This window comes from Melospiza melodia, chromosome Z (assembly GCF_035770615.1).
Source record: "Melospiza melodia melodia isolate bMelMel2 chromosome Z, bMelMel2.pri, whole genome shotgun sequence".
Classification (NCBI taxonomy): Eukaryota; Metazoa; Chordata; class Aves; order Passeriformes; family Passerellidae; genus Melospiza; species Melospiza melodia.
The window spans coordinates 13,674,520-13,699,133 of NC_086226.1; the positions used below are offsets into that span (position 1 = coordinate 13,674,520).

Consider the following 24,614-nt stretch of genomic DNA (forward strand, 5'->3'; position numbering starts at 1 on the left):
AGTGCATATAGGAAAAGAAAACTAGGCATTAATTAAGGATACCAGTGACCCAAGTTACCCCAAACTATTGATATAGACAAGAAAAATTAAGGATCTCTGATTGTCTAGCAACACGTTCATTCTAGTTGTTTTGTCCCTGTCAGACCTACAAAAACTTCCTGACAAAAACGATGTCTGCCTTTTCTAATCTAAAAAATTCACCAAATATGACTCCCAGACAGATCTAGCCCACACATCTCCAGTGTACTGGAAGTAGTCAAAGACAACATGTCGGTAGTTTACTGCAGATAAACAATAATCTGCTGCTCTCAGCCCTTCTTCTTTGGTGCCTCAAGTGTAACACATTTTACAGCATCACAGGAAGAACAGATTACCTAACTTTCCAAACTGATAAAAAGCCTCACACACCAACAAGCCCTACACAGCCTGATGAAGCAGGAAATAAAAATTTGCATTCTTAAGCAGAAAAAAAATGGCTACTTGGAATGTCACACACTCCGGCACAAAACACACAATGGTTTATTGTTGGGGGGGCTGTGTAAAAGGAAACATCACAAGACAATTACAACTCTCCCCTCTCTCTGCCTTTCTAAAACATGTGGGTGTGGTCAGAACAGGCCAGCTGCCTTTACTGGAGGAAAGCAGCAGCAATTAGAATGAGGGTCTCCTTCTAGACTTCTTAAAAGAGATAGCTTCCTCTACTAATTGTTCAAAGATTCTCCAGAAGCTGATATTCCTGGGAGATTACACATGACCAGAAATTGTTAGTTATGAAATATTAAAATGAATACATTGAGTTTTGGAGAATTAAAATATGTTGATCAAGGAGCTAACATGATGCACCCTCTGATCTTCCTTCTCTCATAATCTGGGAACTGGAAGGATAGGAGGGTAAAACTACAGCACCCCTGAAGACTACAGATTGAGAAGGAAAAGCATGCAATGAGAATCCTGTGGCAAGGCTCCACCTCAGACAGAAACTAAAGTTTCTGCAGCTAGCTGTTGCTGCCAAAAAATGCACATAAATGGTTGGTTCTACTCCAGGAAAACATTTTATATAAAGATACCAGTCAGCTTCTGGAGATAGACAGGCAGACTTTTTAGGTATTCATCAGCTCCAAGTGTTACATAATGAAGCATGAAACTTGATAACAGACGGACCTGTTCCAGAGCTAGAAATTTTCTTGGCAATAGGCTAGGGGTGAGGAAAGGAACCAATTTCCTCTGACATTCTCCATGTAGAAGATGAGAGGCTGATTTTATTTGCAACTTCAGCTTTTCAGTCTTCAAAAGGATTTGCTCCGAGTTACATGCAATTGTACCTTCTGATAGGTCCACATTCCATTCTTAAGGAAGACCAGATATGCTTCCCAAGTAAAAGGAATGCATCAATCACTGCCTGCGTGGCATTTCTTAGCAGCAGTCTTAAGCTTTCAGGCTTACAGGGGTGCCTGACTATAGTATGAAACTTTACCAACATGAAAGTTATGTGGTCGAAGGGACCACCTGAGTTCTCAGGGACACAGATTCTTAGGTCCACAAAAATAAAGTATAATCCCGGCTGCACCAGAAAGATCCTTAACGGCCTTTGTGCAGAAAATTAATAAATGCCTACTAGATCGTGTTTCTTGGAAGACACTGAACAAAAGTGCAGGCACACCCAGGGCAAAATTAATGCAGATAATCATATAATAGTTCATTATACCTTATCTTCCCCAATCATATAGCTGGCTCATAACAATGACACTATGTCCCACCATAATTTCCCCATCTGTACGGCTACTAAAGAGCCAGCTCAGATGACACTGTGTTTCTCCTTCTCTGTCCCTCACTTCCCAAAGGGTATCAAAAATGATAACAAGATGAGGAATAGGAGTTAACAGACACAGAAAAACAGATTCAGCTCACAGACAGGTAAATTATTCAGAGATATAATGCCTATTTGCCTTGTTGTTTCTTGACTTTAGCCAAATGCCTTGACACTGTCTTCAGGCACCTTCTTTTCCTAGGACATTTTCCCATGTGTCTGATTGCAAATTGCTAAATGGAAAGCAAAAAAAGAGAGGATGAAGCTCTTTGAAGAAAAAAGAAGCTTTCTGTAGACTGAAAAGAGAGGTGGAAGAGGGAATTATGGCTTCTGCCATATGCTACGGTGGTCCTGCTCAGGAGACAATGACAAGGAGGGGAAGGGAGGGGGAGGGGGAGGGGGAGGGGGAGGGGGAAGGGGAGGGGAGGGGAGGGGAAGGGAAGGGAAGGGAAGGGAAGGGAAGGGAAGGGAAGGGAAGGGAAGGGAAGGGAAGGGAAGGGAAGGGAAGGGAAGGGAAGGGAAGGGAAGGGAAGGGAAGGGAAGGGAAGGGAAGGGAAGGGAAGGGAAGGGAAGGGAAGGGAAGGGAAGGGAAGGGAAGGGAAGGGAAGGGAAGGGAAGGGAAGGGAAGGGAAGGGAAGGGAAGGGAAGGGAAGGGAAGGGAAGGGAAGGGAAGGGAAGGGAAGGGAAGGGAAGGGAAGGGAAGGGAAGGGAAGGGAAGGGAAGGGAAGGGAAGGGAAGGGAAGGGAAGGGAAGGGAAGGGAAGGGAAGGGAAGGGAAGGCTGTGGAAGATCACAAAGCCTTGTGTACAAACTGGCATTCCTGAGCCTTACTCTCCCTCTACTCCTTCTCTGCAGTGTCTGCATTGGACCCTTGTCTTTCTGCTACTGAAGTATTCTCATGGGAACTCTGTCCTCTCTGCTCTCATAACTTCTTTTTGAGTCTCACAGCAAAATGGCAGTATTGTTCCTCCACCATCCTCCTCCAAAAATGATGCTCTTCTGCTGTCACAGTAATGGGTGCAGGCATATAGGCCAAGTCCATACAAGGCAAATAATTTCTCAAGAGGAGAAATACCACAGATTGTGTGGTTACATCAGCAGCAGTCTCCCCTCTCCGCCTTCCTTTCTGGTATGAAATGGTGTACTGTGTTTTTATAATAGCAAGTCAAACAACTCTATTCAGAATGTCTAAAATGTACCATATTTTTCCTTCACAGAGAAGGTATATCGTATAGAACTAATCTGATAAATATTTAAATTTCATCATGAATGCATCGCACTTAAAAAGTCACCAAGCCGAAAGGTAGATTTAACTTTGTCATTTCTACAACCAATCTGCCAACCATTGTTGAGTTCATTTGTCATCACAACCAGAAAGTTATCTCCACAGCTGATTTCGCAATAGTTCCACGTAGTACAAAGTTAGAACAACCTGCCCTGCCAAAATCCTAAATCACCTCCACACTAAAATTAGCTAGATGACCTAGGCAGATTTTCAGGGATTTGCAGTTCAAACAGTGTCAGCAATTTAACAGCTCTTAATAAAGCACCTGATTAGATTTTTTTAAAGAATGCAGACAATTTAGAAAAAAAATCAAATTCAAATAATCAAATTCACTGAAAATATATAGTCTCCTGATTTTGGCAATTTGCTATGTGCAGGATTTTACATAATTCCACTCTTCTCTCTCTACCAAGAGAGGTAAGAATCACAGGTGGCCTTCTTTTTAATTTCTGAAAATATATCGAATTTGGGACATTTGAAGAATTTCTTATAAATATACAAAAATGACGCACACAATGTAAGACACTCTGAGCATCACCTTGATCCCATCTCTGTGTACGTACAAGCCTCTTTGCCTGTTCCATAGACATTTTCAGTTACATTTTAACTTTCTGAACCAAGAGATTATCTAATTTGTACCACTAAAACGACTCAATACTTAATACAATATGGAAAAAAATTCACAACCTTCTGTGAATTTAAAATGCAATTTCCACGTGATGGTCTTTTTTTACATACGCATTTACATTTGAATATGTTTTTAGTAAGCATAAGTAATATTAAGACAGACAGACATATAGATATATAGATATTTTAGTAACAGTAACAGTGCAATTAAGCCATATGAGTTACATTCAAGAAAAACCAGGTAATCCACAGCAAAGATGGCAGACACATTCTGGTTTTAACAGAAATGTACCATTCAAAGCAACAACTGAAAAATGAGATAACCTTAAACTTTACCTTACAGAACATTTATCAAACCTGTCTTAAATCCAAATTATTTAATTGTGAAGAATATAAAGATACATTTTGTGCTTTAGAATATGGGGTGCAGTAAGTTTACCACTGCATCTGATCCCACAGATACTGTCTTTTGGGGATCTGGGAACCACAAACAGCCCAACCCATTAGGAAAACAAGAGTATTTTTCTTAACAGAGCTAAGTAATGGCATTCAGGCATCATGCTCAAAAGTGCAAATGCTTATCTCAAAGTCATCTTTTCCTTCCTAATGCATAATATTGTTACATTAAAAGACCTCCAAAAAGAATACAGAGATCAAAGGTTCAAAAAGCTGATAATGCCTTATAAGAACACAGTCTGAACCAGTGATAATGACAGATGCTGTCAGTCTTCTTTTAAATGATCACCCAGGTGATAAGCAATTATGATCTTAACCGTGACTTCTCTACTTTTCGTGTAAGTGAAAACCTTTTATTCAAAACTACTGCATTCAAAAAGGATGCATTTTTAAATCTCAAAACGAGACAAAACCAAAATTTGATAAACAATCAGACCACACATACAGTTATCACAAATAATGGGCTTCATTTCCAGTCTGCAAAATTCAGATGGTAGATACAATGCTAATTTCAGTATGTGATTATAGCCAAAATTATTTATCTGTTTTATTAAGCACAATTAATTAAAAAAAAAATTCATGCACTTTTTTTTAACTTTCATTTAAAATATTTGGCTATGTTTATAGTTTTTGTTGCAACACAGGCCCTGAAACAACAGGTAGCCTGCATTAGAACGTCTTAGTTGAGCCAAAGCTGAGCCTAATTTTAGCTGAGCCAAAACATCCAAGTCCCAAGTTCCAAGCAACCTCCAACCAGAATGCAACAAGATACCATGAAGTTACATGGAGATGAGAAAACAACCAAAAAGGTATGGTATACTAATCACAGCTATTTTGGGAATTTACTGAACCAATGTTTAAAATGAGATTTTAAAATTTTATTTATTCATCAATTCATTTACTGTCATTTATTTACTATTTTGAAATATTTTTATTAATTTTAATACTGGGAAATCTGGAATGAATCAAATTGAAACAAGAATGAAGAAAATCCATAATAAAATGGATTTTGATAGCCCACTGAGACGGAATACTCTCTATTTAAAGGGCTTACAAAAACACAGTGTAAATAAAGCATTTACAGTATGAACAACATAAGCAAAACAAGTTATAGGAGAAGGTGTGAGAGGATGTATTTTGAAGCATACCTATCTGTCGCAATTATCTTGCACTATTGCCCTGGTTCACAAGCTTCAGTTTCCCCTGCAGCAAGTTGTGTAAATACCAGAGGTACTGGATATTTGAACTGCTTCACTTTCAAACACTTTGCCTTGTTTGGCTTGGCAAAAGAGTAACTGCTCTTAAAGGTGCTGTTTTGCTGGCCAGCACACAGCATGAGCACGGGCATAATGCGCAGCAGCAGACAGTAAGCTGAGCACCCCATCACACTGCTGTACAACTTGTCATTGAAAAGCCTTAAAGAGGCCAAAATCAAGACTTCACTTGCCAGCAATTACATGATTTGAAAAAGTTTTTGCAGGAGGAATCTCCTCCCAATTACACTGCAGTACAGAACAGTAAGTAGAATGTGAACTTGTGAACATCCTACTCCTTTGAAGTTGTTTCCAGACATTGCCAAGCATTTCTAGGCTCTGCTGAACCTTGTTTCCAGCTAGAAAAGTTGGCAAGAACACTTCAGGACTTCCTAATTACTGCTCTCCCTTAGATGTAAGTGAATCACTGTCTCCACTGCTGCTATTTTAGTTATAAACAGACAGCCCTGTAACATTCCATGGTTCTCACATATTGAAAGGCATGTGACTTAATCCATGCAGCTGCACTGCTCTCCAGAATAGGCTGTCTGTCCATGCACTTGGCTCCTTCCCTGCTCCAATTACAAGCTGCCTGCTAACCCCTGCAGGACAAGAAAACCTGACCACAACCAATTACCTCCTATTTGCTGGAAGAGCTGGGGAGAAGAAAACAGCTGCAGTCAAGAAACTGAAACACAGCCAGGCATCAACTGCAACACAAGGTCACCAAAGAATAGCACACTAAACCATATGGCAATTTGAAAGTGGCAAATTACTCATTCCACAAAGTGCCTGACACCTCAACATTACAGGAACAATTGACCCTTGGAATACAACTGCTGTAGGGTATATGATTGCTGTCCTCCTTCATTTGTAAAAGCATTTATTGGTGTTCCAATATTTGATAATACCACTAAACTTTTGGACATGGTATTAGAAGATGCTAAGAAGACACATGGTATTAGAAAAGCATGCTTTTTTATAGGCTAATTAGCAGATTAGAAATTGTAGCAATTGCTGTTATGTGAATTCTGACTTTATTTCTGACAACAGTTGTGTTTTAACCTGGTTCCCAAACACTACCATACTATAACAGGCTAAATTCCACATAGTAGTAACACATAGTAGTAAATACAAAGATAGATTAAACAGTTATTTTATTATTATTTAAATTTCAAAATAAATTATACTGTCCAACAGAAGAGTAAAACTTAAATTTTTACAAACTAGACTTTTAGAAATAATTCTAGATGCCCTTGAGCATTTTCAAATTGTTACACTGTTCTGTGAGGAACTCTCCAGGCTTTCATGAATGTTATGCAAAGCTAGTTTCAAGAAACAGGAATTAAATTTTGCTTTCCTGCCAGCAGCCAGTGGAAATTTTTACAGAAATCACTTCCACCTCAAAATCCAAAGAATTTTCAGGAAAGTTAACATTATTCCAACATAAATTAATTCTAACCTATAACACCAGAAACTATATTCAGAATACAATACAAAATGTCTTCCTTTTCATCCTATTCCACAGTGCTCCTCTTTCTGCCTTTACTCATATTCAGACTTTCACCTCCCCTTCAGGAACATCTGTTCAACCTCTCTATCTGCAAATATATGTGTGTTATTCAAAAATAAGACTATGAGGGAAGTTAATGATCTCTATTCTAGTGCTTGACCTTTCCATGCAAAATTATTTCTTACTTTCTTTCTTTCTTCTTTTTATCATCCACCAGAAATTGTTTCCCACAAGATTCTAAGGAGCTTAAGTTTGACTGTGTATGTACCAAATACAAAAAAAAAAAACCTGTTATCCAATAAATGTGCAATTAATATTTTACATATTAATATTTTTATTTAATTTAATTTATATTTTCATCAATGCACTTCAACAGAAGTGGCTGTAGTTATGTATATGGGGATCATGAGATATTGTGGAGCTTATATATATCTATATTGTGGAGGTATAAGGTATTAGGTATTGTGGAGCTTATTATGTAACTATAATGAACAGTTTGTGTAAAAATTAGCCTGAATGAGAAGATGAGAAATTAAATATGAAAGAAGTATTCTCAATTGCAACCCCACATGAATTTAAGGGGCAAACATTTAAAAACATAAATCAAAAATCTGAAGACTCATTAAAGAGACTCTCCATTCATTCATCATAGGTATTCTCTGCTGGTCTTGTGTTGCTTGGAATTTTTTTTAAAGTAACAAATACAGCAAGAGGGTCAGAAAGCACCAAACTGAGTTTAAAAATATATACCCATTTGGAACTTCACAAAAAACCATACACACAAAATCACTGATACTAGATTTAAAGCCTCTCAGTTAGACTTTCCAGTTATAGTCAACCAGTTAAATACACAAAAATTTAAATAAAAATATTATAGTAATATAACTGCAACTCTACACCATGACAATTGGTCCTTGACGAAGTCGAGTATACACATAGTACTGAGCTTCCTGGGCTCCTTCCAAAAATAACACTTTCAAACCAAGCTGTCTGGTTAATATAAAATTATTATGTTGAAAAGAAAGATATTTTTAATATATATCAGCCTTTTCACATAATTGGAATTTTTAGTCTGTACTTATTAAACCACAGACATATGAATACCTACCCTGCATTGTTACTGACTGCTGTTATTCCCTTTACCCCAGTCTTCAGTAAACCCCCAATGAGGTTTTCAGGAATCCCACACAATCCAAAACCTACACAAAATAAAAAAAAAAAAAAAATATTTTGTGACAAGTGTTTGAAATAACATAGAATGTTTAGAAGTATGGGAATTAAAAATATGTTCTGAGAAACTCCTTAGTCAATTAAATAAATCAACATTTCCAGAAAGACTTGCTCTGGGAGTACTGGAATCTCCCACTCACCCGACACTTCCCAGTTTGGAGAAGGCTCTTCACCCATCAGAGTGGGCTTTTAGGGAAGTGCTCCCAGGCCATGGCTCTCCACATGTATATCCTCAACCCTGTAACCATTATTCCACCTTCTCTTTCTACCCATTCAACCTTCCTATCTCTGCTGCACATCCCATTGCTTAGCCTGTGTAATTAGGTGATAAAAGTCTGGGAGTCTGAACGACCTTGGGAGGATATCTGCCTGGAATCACAAAAATCTGGACCTCCACCAAGGCACAAGAGCCTCACACTGCCAATTGAGAGACTCCAGCACCTCTAAAATGAAATGCCATGTCACACTACAAGGACTACCTTTTCACAGAATCACGGAAACAATTAGGTTCTAAAAGACCCCTCAGATTTTCAAGGCCAACCTATCTTGGCCTCAAATCTTCTTTTCTTCATGAATTAGCAACAACAACAAAAACAAACATAATTCCTGCAGAAGGAATTTTGCCTCATTATATATCTCCATTGAAGTGTTTTGCAATCTTACGTTCATTCCTTCTGCAATATCAAAACAACTTAAGAAATAGTTAAATCACTTTTTTTTAAATGCAGATGGAACAGCGTGAAATTGTGGAAAGCATCTACAATATCTAAAAGCTCAAGTCACAGTGAAAGTTAGTATGATGCAACTTCTTGACTCTACTGGAAATGCCACACATAAGCATTAAGTGCAACATAGATAAGTATTATCTTCACTTCCTAACACAGAAACAGGTTAGGCAGTTTGTTGAAGGTCACAGAGACCCAGAGACTGTGCAGGATACAGAGAATGTAAACATAAAATAATCAAACCATGTGAAATGACAATGCCATCCTGAAAACTCCCAAGGTCATTTTCTGGATTCAGCCAAATGGAGTCCAGTTTTTGGTTTTTGCTAGTCAGGAAAAAAACCTGTTTTTCTGAGGTTTTTTCCCTTCCCTATGACACAACCTGGATTTTCTCACTGAAAGAGTATGCCCTTCATGAACAGAAGGGCATTTTTAAAAAATCATGCAATTCCATGGATTCTCAAATTAGTTAATAGTAAAAGAAACAAGGTAAATGAGTAAAAAGTATCTCATTAACATAACATGCTTGCAACCCTAAAGAATTTCAGTATTTACCACCAACAAGTACAGTTGCCCCATTGGGTATATCTTTTACAGCTTCAACAGGATCAGTGTAAAATTTGGTGTTGCGATGACAGCTGGTGGAAAAATAGCACCCACAGATCTGCAACAACAATAAAAGAAACAAGTGAGTGAACAAAAGGCATTGGCTTTATAATGAAGACTGTGCCTCTGTCTAGATAAGGGGGAAATAGATACAAAAAGATATTGCTGCTGTAAATACTAGACCGGGGTGGGGAGGGGAAGGGAGAGCAGGGGTGAGAAGGAAGGAAAGTAAAGCGCAGGCGCCAAAAACAAGAGAATTCCATCCTGAATTACTGACAAATTGTGCCTTTCTGAGAACAGATTTACAAATGCAATTCCTCGGCCCAAGTTGGAGCCATCCACAGACTCCTTAAACCTATATATTGCTACATTAGCTTCAAAAGCATCCAGGCACTAAACATAATCAGAAACTGCTGAAAGAAAGACAAAACCACCACAAAATTTGAGTGGAAGCCACACAACGATAGGAAGGACAACATTGTACCAGCAGTATGGTAAGCAGGGACACCCTTCCACAGAGTGAACCTTCCCCCAGTTTCCTTGTGCAGTCTTAGAACTTTCTAACGTGGTCTTAGAGATCCTCATGTTGTTGAATAACAGTCCATAATCAAGGAGACTCCAAGAAGTGCATGAAATATGGAGAGCAAGAGGGAAATCAACATAAATCCCACCCCCAAACCTGGACCTCACAGGGCAAAGCCATTACACAGCAGTCATCATAACTTATGTATGTACTGTTATGTACTAAGACCACACTTACCTTTTTTTTTCTTTAATATTTACCACTAATACCATGCATTAATACTACTCAAGTATTTGTTCAGGCACCAGAAGGAAAACTGACACCTAAGTCACTATGTTGAAACAGTCTCAATAAATTCAGAAAATCTGGAAGCTAAAGTACTACCTACTGGTGTTTCAAATTCTAGCTTGATAGCAGGAGTGAAAAAAATTATATTGTGAGAGAAAAATTAATAAATAAACAAGGTAATTTACACACTTTGAAGACAATAGTCCAGTTCTTCCCTGAAGAGCTCTTACTTTAAGAGTTACCTATAGTTATAACGAGGGCAACAAATTTTGGCTCAGTTTCAATATTACACAAGCTGTTCTCTTTTTATAATTAAAGCTGCAAGAATTTATACTGAATATTAAGAAAACCCATCTGAATGGGTTACCTCCTTCCCAGTGGATACCCTGATGTTCCTCTGCTTTGATGGGCTCAATAAAAAAAATCAGTATGTGGGTCATAAGAAACAATGTCATGTGAGAAAAACTGCAAGAGCCTTCTGCATGCCAAATTAAACCATGAATGTTTCTCCACTGATCCATGGTACTGGGAAAGTCACAGAGTCAGGTGCAGTCCCTTGAGACTTCCCTGAGGGAAACATTGTGGCCACCTTTAAAAAGGGTAAAAAAAGGAGGACACCAGGAACTACCAACCTGTCAACTTCACCTCGGTGCCTGGGAGGGCCATGGCACAGATCCTCGTGGAAGCTGTGCTAAGGCACAGGAGGACAGGGACATGATTCAGCACAGCAAGCATAACTCCACTGAGGGCAAGTCCTGCCTGATCATACTAGCTACCTTCTGTGATGGAGTGACCACATCAGTGGACAAGGGAAGGACTATGGATTCATCCGCACTTCTGTAAAGCCTTTGACACAGTCCCACACAACATCCTTGTCTCTAATTTAGAGCGAGATGGATTTGATTGCATGGGCTTGGGGGATGAGGAATTGGGTGACAGCAACATCCAGAGGGGAGTGGCAAAAGGCTTAGATGGATACTGGTGGTCCTCAGGGGTTCATGCTGGGACCAAGACTGCTTAATATCTTCATCAATGACAAAGAGAGATCAACTACACATTCCGCCAGTTTTGTAAACCAAGTTAACCAGCACAGCTGATAACCCTGAGGGATATGATGCCATCCAGAGAGACCTGGACAAGCCAGATGCTGGTGCTGCACCTGCATCAGAGAAACCCCAGGCCTGAGTACAGACTGGGAGAGGAACTCATTGACTAACTGGTGCTGCTGGTGGGTGAGAGGCTGCACATGGCCCAGCCATGGCACTCCCTGCCCAGAGAGCCAAACGTGTCCTGGGCTGCACCCAGAGCCCCGTGGGCAGCAGGGCAGGGAGGGGATTCTGCCCCTCTGCTCTGCTCTGCTGAGACCCACCTGGAGCACTGCATCCAGGTCTAGGGTCCTCTGAACAGGAAGGATAGAGACCTGTCAGAGCAGGTCCAAAGGAGTATTAAGTGCTGGCAGCTTTAGGAATCACAGTACAACAGGACTGCAAGAGGGCTTGAGTGCCAGGGCTGGAGGGAAGCTAGGCCTCTGCTGTGTCCCTGTACCCATGCATAGGAAAGTATTTCAGAGGCCACGTGGTACCTTTTCTTTAATCTTCCCGACTGTGTGCAACAGTGGTGAACAGAGAAGCATGCATTACACAAGTGTGCATTCGCAGGCTGGACGTCACCAATGAGTGTATCTGCTCTTCTATCCTAAATATGTTCCTCTCCTCGTCCCTTTCCTACCCACCCGGTGTCTGAGAGCAATGGGCTTTCAGGGACTTGAGGCACCAGCAATCACCTATGCTTCCCTGAACACCGAGGCAGCAGGCTAAAACCTCAGGAACTGGCAACAATTCTGGCAGGTTTAAGGAATTAACATAGGGACTGATGAGCTCCTTCCTAGAATAATCAGATTTTAATTATCTGGAAAAGCAAAAATATGACATAGTAAAACAAAACCTGAAAGTGCTAAGATTTGTCCATTAGGATATCAGAAGTAGTAAACAAAGGCATGAGAAGGTGAGCTTTTTAAAATAAAATAAATTAAGAAAGGCCACAGAGACAGTCCTGGCTGAAGAAACAAAAAAAAATAACTTTGCTATGGTTACATGTGGGTTGGAAACCATTAAATCTGCGAGATTTGGCAGAAGCTTCCCATAGGAAGGGAGCTGCAGGGCTGCACAGCACACATTTCTGGATAGCAGTAGATGGCGGGGCTGCCAGCGAGCTGTGCACACCTGCTGCCCACCTCCGGGAGAGGAGGCGGTGAGAGCAACACGGCAATACACAGCAGCACACTGTAACTGTGCTGCCTTTTAAAATTATGGGGATCTAAATTAATAAATATAAATTAAATGCAAAAACGAGACCAAAAAAACCTTAAGCCAACTCTCCTTGCCAGCGTCTCAAGGTCACCGCATCCCCGCCCGCCGCCGGGCCCGGGCCTGCGGCGGGGCCGCGCTCTGCCCTCCCGCCTGTTCCCGCCGCCCGCGGGGCGGCCGCGGGACAAGCCCCTCACGAACAAAGCCATCGCTGCCCCGCGGGGCGGGAAGCGCCTCCCCCGGCCCGTAGGGCGGCCGCCCACCCGCGGCTCGGCTACCCTTGCCACACACGCTGGCCCCAGCGCGGGCAGCTGCGAGCGCGGTGTCGGCCAAGGTCACCCGGCAGGCTGGGCGAGGCGGAGGGGCTCGGACCCGCCTTCCCCGCCGCCCCCCGCCCTTACCTCAGCCCTCCGTGCGGCGGGGAGGAGGATGCGGCGGCCGAGGGGCGGCAGGACGAATTTGAACGCCGCCATCTTCGCGCTGCGCGGCTGTCGGGGAGCGGAACGGGGTCGGGAGCCTGGCCGAGCTGGGGCGGCGGCTGCGGGAGCCCAAGGCGGGACGCGGGGAGCAGGAGCGGCGGGACAGCGGAACCCGAGGCGGAGGGAGGGCGAGGGGCTCGGCCCTGACGTGCGCTGACGTCGGTGCGCCCGAGGCGGGGCCGCCGAGCGAGGAGGGCAGGAGGGTGGGTTGGATGCCTGCGGTGTCCCCTCAGCCGCCGGCTCCGGCGGGGCCCGGAGAGCTGTCCAGCCGCCCCGCGCCTGCCGAGCACAGGCAGCCCCACCCGGGCGCTGTCCCACGGGAGGGAGCAGCCCCCACTCGTGTAGCTCCACTGATACCTCCGATCCATCGTCAGCGGGTTTGTTCATCAAAACCATCAGAACCCGCGCAAAACACAAGTGGGCAAACTCTATCAACCAGCGGCACACCAGTGTTACAATGCTATAATCACTTCAGCAAACAAGAGCTTTTCCTGGTTTTCTTTTCCTTTTCCTGTTTTCCTTTCCACAATTACCACAGATGGATAACTCAGATGTGCCATCTCAGCCCTTTCCCCCATAAAGTTAAGGTGGCTTAAATTTCTGTGTTGTCATTTGTGACCAAGGACTAGAAGCACAAGAATTAAGCAAAGGGCAGAGCCTAAATGGTTAAGTTTCCTGAGCACAGTGTCAGGGTGACCCAGACTCCAAAAAGCACATGGTCTCACAGAGACCAGGACGCTATGTTTGGGTGGGAAAATGTTACTAGAATAGATGTATACTTGTTTAAGCGACAGCCACGTGATGGGTCCTGATGGCCCTTTTGCTGCTGCGAGAGAGTTCAAAATATGCCTCTGCTATTATTTACACTTCCTAAAAATACCCCTAATCATCAGTGCATGCCCTAAAGATGCCCAATGCAACAGAAGGATTCACAGAAAAAAATATGAGAATTGGTTTATAGGCAGGAAAAGAGAAATTCTCCTCATGCACATGACGGGAGGTCACACTTCTGGCAGGTCATGCTGACCCTTGTCTTGTTTCCAGGCAGTTTCCAATGCAGCTGCCAGCCTCACTGTAATTTGCCATTGTGGCAATCAGCATGCGGAAGGGTAAGCGACAAGGAAAACAAGGCCTTCAGAGTGTGCTGCTGGTCTACAAAATGTTCCTGCAGAACCTGCTCATTTTATTCAGAACACAGGTCCCCCCTTGCTGCTGGTGGCCTGTGGCCTGCCACTCTCTTATATAAGCATTTTGAAAATTGCTGGTTCCTGTACTTACAGTTCACATAACAGGCAAACCTTGCAGATACCACTGAAATGTGGTGGGGACACCTTCACTATTGTGAAGGTTTTTAGCAGTTTTCTAGTTATTCACCATATTTAGCTAGTCAGTTAAGTTTGGGATGGTGCCATGTGAAAAAAGCTACAAATTACAGGGACATAATAAACTAAAACCAAAATAACAGCGCAGCTTGTATTCTTATGGGACAAAGCATTAGTATAACACTTTCACTGGATTTCTGAACCTTGGTTCTACCTAAATCTTGTATAAACAAGTAAATTCCTTAAGTCATGTTTCCTTTCATGACAAAACTTCCCTAAGCATGGAAAAACTTGTCTAAGGAAACTTTATTCTTTTCAGTTCAGTAAACTATCTTCCTTTAAATCAACAGAGTGCATTCTAGAATTTATCAAAGTGTTCAGCACTGAGTATTTGTTAAATACCCAACCAGCATTTATTTTGCATGGAGTTTGCACTGTTTGGGATTACAACTGTGCTTCTCCTTGCAGATTGAAGGAAAGAGGCTAACAGCATGCAGTAGGTATCGTGATGAGTATTAATAACTCCTTGGAACACTATTATGCAAAACTTCTTGCTCTACTTACATAAATTAGTTTATTAACTAAATTTTCCTTATCAGATGACACAGATTATGTTAACCCACTTTTTTAAAAAATTGCAAAGTTCACATGCTTTGGACTGCAAGCATTTTATTTTGGCTTAGAAAAAGTCCAAACATTAGTGTAAGAGTAGATAAAATATTTTTCTTTTCTGGAGTAGCTTAGAAAGGACAGTAGATCAACCTTTACTTCAGATGTCCTGAAAGCTGTCCATACAATGAGAACTACAACTAAGCAGACAGTGTGAAATCAGTCTCTAAAAGGATCAAGAATTTTTCAATATATTATTTTTGTTTAGTGAAGTAAATCACATGACAGCAGTAAATGAGAGTCAAAACACTTCCCAAATTCAACAGCATTTACAAATGAGGAGAGTTTTGAACCCTTGGTGCCCAAAACAAGTTAGCAGGTAGACATTCTGGAGCTACCACAGGTTAATCATTATATACACTGTATAACACCAGCTTACTTATACTACTACCAAGCATAAGATGTCAAAGTCAGCACACCAATACAGTGAGATAATATTGTCCAAAGAAGCCATCAAAGAGTGAACAGGTAGTTCAGAGGTTTGATTTACCCGCACAGGGGGAAGAACTGGAATTCTGAGGTAAGAACTTTGTTTCTCAATGATTTTTTTTCCTTTAATTAATTTATACTTGACCCAGGCTTTAGCTAATTAAAATTTAGCAATTTACCTTTCTTTCAGACCGACTGGAACTTGACAGAAAAATTCAGTTAGTGAGGCATGTAAGCCATATATGAAGCCAAAGAGAAGGGAAAGCTCATTTAACTATGCAGCAACTAGATCACAGGCAACACCTAAACTTATCTTCAACATGTTAATAGGTCCCAGTTCTGAAACAAGACTTTGGTTTTTCAGTACTTTTGATTGTTACTCAAAATACTAAAGTATTATTTATATTATTCATTTAAGAGCACTTGGAACTCATCTTTGAGTCATTTGATTCCCTTGACTTGGGATGGCAGGTCAAAAAAAGTTGAAACATTACTTCATGGCATCCTCACATTCCTATGAGAATGGAGTGCTACAGGGAAAACAAACAGAAGATAAAAAACTCATTATATTGACCTAAAAGCATTAAATAATAACAAATATGATGAGAACAGGAAAATACTTATGAGCTCTGTGTAATATGTTCAACAGTTTTAAGATCAACTCATAGCACTTACAGAATATATGACTAGGGGAAGACAAACGGGCTGCTACCTGCATGACTAATGATCACGCTAGGAAGCCATGAGAACTTAAATATTCAACTTATTAACAAGATTTCAGTGAAAGGAAGATCATTACAAAAAAAAAAATTACTAGTCTAATTAAAACTATATATGTTAAAAGTCAGCAGGGATTAAACAAATGTAACTTCAAACAGAATTAAATATAAATACAAAAGACAAAATTAAACTGGGAAACAAAATAATAACAAAACCTTCCAAACCCTAAAAGCCATTTTCTAGAGGGTTGTGGAAATGTAAAGCAAATGAGAGAAGCAGAGAGCCAAGGATTTTGTAAGGAACTTGAACCTCTGAGGAATCTCTTTGCTAACTTTCCTTTTATAGTCCTAAACTTAAGGTAGAGAGGGATACCAAATAATGAAAGGATAGTGAAGCTACATAATAAGGAAGAAACAACACCCCTTTGGCAAGAGCAGTTCTTTATCCATTAAGGATTTCTTGAGCAGATAATAGTAAGTCCTCAAATATTTTTGTTCCAGTGAATATTGCAGTAGAATACTAGAGCTCATTTCATTAATATTATTTTTTAATTTAAAAAATCTAAACTAAAGCTAAAAAAAAATCCAAACCAAACAAACAGAAAATCCCACTAATTGTATGAGGAGTTCTATACAATGAAAAACAATATTAGGGGTTTTGGTTTTTTTTTGTTGTTGGTTTCATATTTGTCCAGATTTTCTTATACCAGACTCATATTTTGGGTAGAAATTTGCCCTACTTTCATCTAAATGATACAGAAGCTTCTATGTTTTGTCAGACTATCATATCGTTATTGCAAGCTAAGATAAGCAATTATGCAGAACTTTTTAGAAGTCACTGAATACTTTATACTCAGCAAAATTTGAGAATTAAGCTACCACAGCAAATTATTTACCTTGACAGCACTTGAGAAGTAGCCACTAAAATATCAGCAGTTAAATCAACAATTAAGTAGTTACCGCAATTTGGTAGTCTTTAAAAAATGGCAGAACTTCAAACTTTCTCCCCACTGCAAATGCTGCATCTCAATTCAAAACCACAGAACTTAACAAGGTCTAATTATACAGCACTTAAAATTAAGGTATCATTTTTCTTTAAACAGAACTACAGAGTCTATTACTCAGCATGATCCTTGGCACTTCTATTCACAATTATATATTGCTCATTTAGTAACTGGTGTTAATATTGTCGAAATAAGTTAAGTGCAATAACCTTTGACAGTGACAGTCAGTATGTCTAACAGTTCTGGAGAAAGGATAAGTGACTTATCATTCCTTTACAGTAGGAGTGATGAAACCTCAAAATGTCTATTCAGCAGACACTTGCAAACGTCAGCTGCACAAGTTCTGTATGTTTGTGTATTTGATATTTATGGAGGAAGGTATAAATGCCTATTCAGAAAATGCTACTACCCTCTGACTCTTCACATTTGCCAGGAATTTTCTGGTGCAACAGAATCAGAAAGTCTTGTCCTCCACACCCTCTGATCAAACTGAAACAATGGGGTTTTTTACACTCCATACCAATGGTGCTGTAAGGGTAAACACAGCAAAAGTAGCTGCAGAAACAACAGACTGTAAACAGGAATCCTGAGCAGCTCTCACACGACAAGTCAGTTCATGTTTGTTAGCACTACTGTAACAGGCTTTTCTGGATTTTGCAATGCAACGTTACATTAATAAGCTGCAAAGCATTCTTTCAAATAAACCTCAAGAGCAACGGAATGTACCATAAAAACAGAACTGAGACAGACTTTGTAAAACTGCTAGTAAACCAATTTATTCCTTCCATTTGATACACAACATACAAAATGAATACAGAGCCTTAATAATATTATGCAGGTATTCTTTTGCAGAGGTTATACACAGTAAACAGATCACATGCACACACCCAATCCCACACCTCACTCGTGCTATACAATAAGACCACAAGACCAAGCTGCCAGGGCTGTAAATTAAGAAAGGCAACACCTGCCTGTTTTGCCGGTTTTGCCTGCAACGGTGGTTTCCTCTTTGAAACTTGGACTTTGACATCTATTTCATGGATGTGGAGCTAAATTAGAAAGCACCATTTCTTGTCTACAAGAATCTAGCATGCAAACTCATGCATGTAGTCTAAGCCCTTGTAATTACTTTATCATCTATTGACAAGGGAGACAATTCAATGCATGCACTGAAAAAACCAAGTGCCAATCCATCTTCCAACTGGTATGGATGCTAATTGTTTTTCCTAATTCTTCTAGTCCATCTAAGTGCAGAAGAGCAGCTGTCTGGGGGTCAGAACAGCTTCCTCCTTAGAGTGGGCAGCTTATCAATGGCTTGGTTCATATTCTCAACAGTCCAAAACTTGCATGTCTAAAAACAGAGAGCCCTTTACAGTGACATCCCATTTCTCAGTCACAAGCAAATTAACAGAATTAGTAAGGAAAATAATAACTTGCACACAAGATAAATGGAAAAATATGAAACTTTTTACTGGTAATTTTTTTGGTAGGTGAATTAAAATGAACTCCTACAATTCACTTCTCTATCTTTTTAGAAGGCCTCTTAGACTCCTTGAGTCTTAGAGAACCATGTTTTCCTTCAGCCACCCCTTGTTTTTGGTAAAGTAAATCTGTCTGATTTTAAAACTAGTTCTACAAGTACACACTCAGAAGGAACTCTGAAGGCTGCTAAGCCTAAGCAGAAGATTCCCTGCATTTAAAAGCACACAGTTGCTTGTTGCGAAGCTCTTGGGCTTCTTGTTCTCAATTTCAGCATATCCGACCATCTCATCAGAGATACTTTCTTTCTGGGGCCAGTTTGTTTCTTTGATGAAGACTTCCATGCTCTGGGTTTTGAGTTTTGTAGTTTCAGTAAACACAATCATTTCACATTGCCATCAATTCCATGAGATGTCCTGGTTAAAAGCTGGACTGTACTGAGCGCGTTGGTGACACCCCGTGGCATCCTGCTGAACTCTCTGACACAAATGGCTTCGAGGTCTTTGACATTTGTTTCTCAGTACCAATGCCCGTTCTCGCTTAAGACTAGCAGTAGCAGGCACCAATGAAACGCTACTTCTGTAGCAAATTTGGCATAGAGAACATTAAGTAGCAATGGTAACCAGTAAGATTGGATTGAAACTAATTGCAATGGGAATGGCAAAAATGTCTCAAGACTCACACGTAATTTTAGAATGCATAAGCACATGACTAGATTATTTATCCAAGTGATAAACATGGGAGTTTAGTAAATTTATATTGTAGCACAATTATAGCATATTTGTATTGTTAATAAGTTCAAGCAATCACTTGAAGAATTTCATTTAGCTTGCCAGTTATACACAACAGGAATCAGAAAATTTGTCAACAATCTTGAATTTTTTGTTTACTTCACAGCATAAAACCTTGACTATCATTATCATAGTTTGCCACTTCAACAGTTGCACACTGTAACAGAGGAATTACCTTTGACAAGATTAGGTCATCAAATTCAGTATGTTTGTATTTATTTTCTTATGACTTTGGAAGATGAGGTATTTAGTTGAGCTTAGGCTCAAGAGGGTACTCACTGCACTCACAGGTAGCAGATTTCCAGCAAACCAACCAGGATGCCACAGACCCCTCATGTCCTCCTCTGCAACACACGTACAACAAACACAGACTTCTGGCTCAAGCAAGGGCAGTGCATCGATTTGCATAGCTGAACATACAACTGTTGTACTGGAAGAGGGGTCAGGAGGCTTTTAACATGGATGAGCCTTCCAACCACATTAATCTGAAAGATGCAATCATATAAGCACAATTTAAAAGTCAGTGTCATAGAGAGTGGGAAGACATGTCAAAAGACCCAAGTAGCTGATGAAACTAATTTTCTTCCAAGAGTAATGCTTGCCAGACTAAGGCATGACACCTGTCTCATGTACATTTATTCGTATCCACTGCATGATCCTTTCAGGAATGTTGATTGGTTGGTTTGGGCTTTTGCCCTCAAGACAAACCCCAGAAGAAAAGGAAAGCTTTAAGGGCTAAGTGTTACGTAGATTAATAAAACACCCCAATTAGTGGATTTAATTTTGCTATGATCCAAGGGAATTAACTGTATAAAACCTCTTACAAAAGCAAAAAAAAACTTCAGTAAATGCCAAATAGGTTCTCTCTGTGGATGCTACATATAACAGTTTCAGAATGAAGCTACAGTCTCATTTGCAAGACATTCAGATCAGCTTGATGATTCAGCTGCACACTAGGTCTGTGCAAGAAATGGGCAGCATTCAGTCAAACAAGAGAGTTGAGGCTCTGAACCAAACCATCACACTAGAATTAATACAATTAAAGATGAGAACATGTAGTAACTGACAAGAGTCTGTTTGACCAAAGAACATTACTTCTGTGTTTGCTGTAAGTCGACTGTGAAATAATACCATAAATTACAAACATAGTGATCTGTAACATTTGAGACTGGGACAAAGACTGATGTAAGCAACTTCTCCCAGACCAGCACTGACAGACAGAAGGTAATAAACGAGATGTGGCAGGCACACCATTCCTCTGGATGAAGGCCTACAGTGTACATACCATTCTTTGTTCATTAACCATGTAATAGACAAACCCAGGTTTCCCTGACTGTTGAAAATAAACCATTTCATTACTTATAGATCTTATTGTACTGAAGATTTATGATTCCTTTTTAAAAAGAAATTTCTTCAGATCTCATTCAAACAACAAGAAGTTCCTATATGTCAGTCTTTAATGCTCCCCTCTTCTAGGAAGGTCACTTTAAAAGATAACAGTTCAAACATCAAAGTTCAGTGCATGCCACTCTAACAACCAGATATCAAACTGATAAATTACCTTCTATGTTCAGAACCTATTTCACGTCCAGTACCACATTGTTCAAGTAACAGGCTGTAAGAAAGCAGCTGGTTCATATTTTGTCAGGGCACCACCTGAACTATAAATAAAATAGAAAGCAGGTAGGACAAAGAACAGCCATATAAGATCAGGTAAACAGAAATATGACACACCCGCAATTTCTAATCATTGGCATTCATATGCCTGTCCAAAATAAATATATTTCTTATCTATTGACACAAAGGTAAAATTCCATTATAGATCACACTTATTCTCTGATTTTATGTTTGGCATGGACAATATGAATATCAAATGCTCTCACCTGGATATATTTCAGACTACACAGCCTAATTTTAAGAGGGATGAATGAATTTGATACTGCCCTTTATAATGTCATGAATAATGACATTATGAATAATCTCATGGTATTATTCAATATGACTCTAGATTCTGGAAATCATTTCATAATCCTTAATCCCACAAACATAAAGGAAATATTTTGTAATGATTTTCCACTTCCTTAGGATTATTCTGAATAAATTCCAGTTTTATTCCCTTTCCCTGGTAATTTCAAAGCCATGGAGAAAAAGTTCCTTTTTTGAAAAGGAAAAAAGGTCCTTTTTTGAACTTGAAGAGTGTCTGAAAGGCGATTACCATACTATTGACCTTCAGATATTATTAGAGATATTATTATTTACAACAAACACATGAAGCTAACATACAGTAATAAAGACCTCTGTTTCGTATTTTCAGGGCATAAGTACAAATATTTATTTTTCTTATATTCAGTAAGAGAAATATTTACTTCAAATAATACAGTGAAGAAAGACAAGTGGAGGACAAAATATTCTGCAACACATTTTAAAAAATTTAGCTTTACTCAAGTATTTTTCTAACCAAATCTTCTTGTACTCCTCAACTAATTATTCATGCTTGCAAAATAAGGGCAAATATTTATTTTTGAAATCACAGTAATTCTGTGCCATTCTAAGATGCTGTACCCTCTTATAGCTTCTGCCATTTCTACAGGACTTGAAGCATGCTATGCTGCTTTATTTGCTACAAACTCAAACTAACCAAATACATCTGTATTAACATCCATGATACTGTCCTTGTAGTTTAAAACACAAATTTTGACCACAGACTCTAAAACTGTTAGGCATCTGGTAGTTAAGGAATAAATCTAACAACTTTTGAGTCTTGTACAATCAGGTCTGATCTAATCTTTTTATCTTTCTAATTCCACTAATTTTTTTCCATGACTTATTACTTCCACCTCCACACAATCTTTTTTTTCCCTTCTTTTTTTTTTTTTTCCCTTAACATTAGGAGTCTGTGGTGGTACCAGTTATTGGTTTCTCTGGGTCTGGATTGAAGGCACTTGAGACAGTAATTCGTGTTCAGACTCAAGTGTTTATTATTTCTTATCAGTAAAACAGTCTCACTACTGTGGTTTCGGCAGCTTTTCATTAGGAGGCACAAAATGGCCAAAAATCTCTTGTTACAAGGTCTTTTAAGACTAAACTATCCAATTAAGAATTGACACCTAGATTGTTTCCCCTTTTCTGCCCAATTACAAAATGCCACCCAAACCCAAGAAGAAGAAGAAGGAAGAAGCATGAAGAAGAAACCCTGGATGACACCCTGTACCCTCCATCTTGCTTCCATCCACAACATACTAAAAATCCCAAAACCAAGTGATACACCTACACTACTCTCTATAATCTACTTCACGCTTTTGTGGATTCTAATCTATCTTGAAGTCTAGGAAACTTTCTCCATGAATGAGGGTCAAAGTCAGTGCTCCCCTGGGGTCAGGGCACCCCAGAGCAGACAGAGAAATATTCCTGGTGCCCTGGGTTTCCACAGGTCAATTCATAACCATAGCAAACAGTAAGGAATCCAGTGATCCTCAGGCTTTGTATCCTCTGGTCAGAGGACTAGCTTGCTGGAAACAAGTTAGCTTTTTTTCCAGAGAGCAAAACAGTCAGCAGTCAGAAGGGGACTCACAGGAATCTGCTCCCTCCTAACCAGGGAGGGGAAGGTGCTGAGGATCTCCTCTCTCTGGTGACCTGCATCAGGGCATGAGGAAATGGAATGAAGCTGCACCAGGGGAAGTTCAGGTTGGACATTAGGGAGTTGGACTTGCTGATTGTTATGGGTTCCTTTCAGGCTTAGGTTATTATAAATATTACCTATTTTAAGGGTCACAGTTTAAGAAAATTTGCACAATTCAAAAGATCTTTAAACTGCTAATAATGATAAAAATTTATCAATTACTGCTTTACTTATTAAAGCTAAAGACATTTCCCTAGTTTAAATAACATTAAATACACAAAGGAACAACTCTGTTGTGTTTAAGCACTGTTTCTTTAACTTGCAATATAAATAATATATGTCCTAGAGCTACTGAAGCAGAGCAACTATGTATATCCAATACATGACTTATCCTAGTATGTTCCAAGTTTTCAGGTATTTGGAGATGTCAGGCTAGCCCAGTTTACATCAGGGCAGTTAGCAATTGTTGATGGAATGCCACGGGACAAAAATAATTCCCAAGCGTATCATTACAACCAGCCTGTTCTCTAGCACCATACACATTTACGCACACACACCAGAAGGACAAGAGCATGTGGTTTGGAAGGAAAGAAGCTACAGAATCCTATGTAGCAATCTACAGAATCTACTTTAATTTGCACCATGTATACATATATGCACATATACATAAAGATTAATTTATATACAAACCCAAAATATCAGAACTATAGCGGCAATTGCCCCTGAAGGACAAAATCATGCCAGCTTTCCCTCTTCCATCAACCACACTGTTGACACACAAGAACAGTGTGTCTTCCTGTTGTTCTTCCATCAATTTAGGAACATTTGCTAAACAGCAAACACTTTACCCCATCCATATTGATAACAGTACCCTTAAAAACAAGTAGTGCTAGGCACTGAAAGAGCACAAATCCCACCTGAAATCCCTCACCAGAGATCATTTTATCTTAACTATTCCCTAGAGTATGAAGTGAACAATTTTTCTGCTTCAACGTAATTTATGGTGTCATTCAGAGTTTCTTTTTAAACATAGAAATATTCAGAAAAATATTTGATGCCCCTTCATGTGAGGCTCTAGAAATTTGAATGCTACATTTCCCAGGCTCTGAGAAAAATGGTGAGAGGTAGCAAATCCTGAACCAGTCCACTCTCCTTGAAATAGCTGACAGAAAGGGATTTCATTCAAACAGGTTCTAAGCAAAAGTAAAAAATAAGGCAAATGAGATCACCATTCCCTCAAATAATCAGACACCTTGTCTTTCACCTTCAGAAAGGTGCACTTTGCATGGTGTGAGGAAAAGGCTGGCACAGCAGCTCCATAAACTACAAAGCAGAGCCTGGGGGTTTAGTGCCCAAGGGAATACAGCTTGGGGAAGGGATTGGCACAAGGCTGTTTCAGAGCCCAGTCCAGGCAGGAGAGAGGCAGAGGCTGCCTGGAGCGAGGGCTTGCCAGCTGCAGTGAGGAGGCAGCACCCCATGCTGGTT

The 24,614-nt window shown here is 39.9% G+C and overlaps 1 protein-coding gene across 1 annotated transcript in view; it reads right to left on the reverse strand.

Annotated features, from left to right (window-relative positions):
* Window positions 1–13,465, reverse strand: part of OXCT1 (3-oxoacid CoA-transferase 1) — an 85,902-nt gene extending 72,437 nt beyond the window's left edge. Inside the window, 4 exon segments of the mRNA XM_063179613.1 lie at window positions 8,049–8,139; window positions 9,451–9,559; window positions 13,020–13,354; window positions 13,357–13,465. Of these exon segments, the coding sequence (XP_063035683.1) occupies window positions 8,049–8,139; window positions 9,451–9,559; window positions 13,020–13,354; window positions 13,357–13,465 (644 nt within the window).
* Between the last annotated feature and the right edge of the window lie 11,149 nt (window positions 13,466–24,614).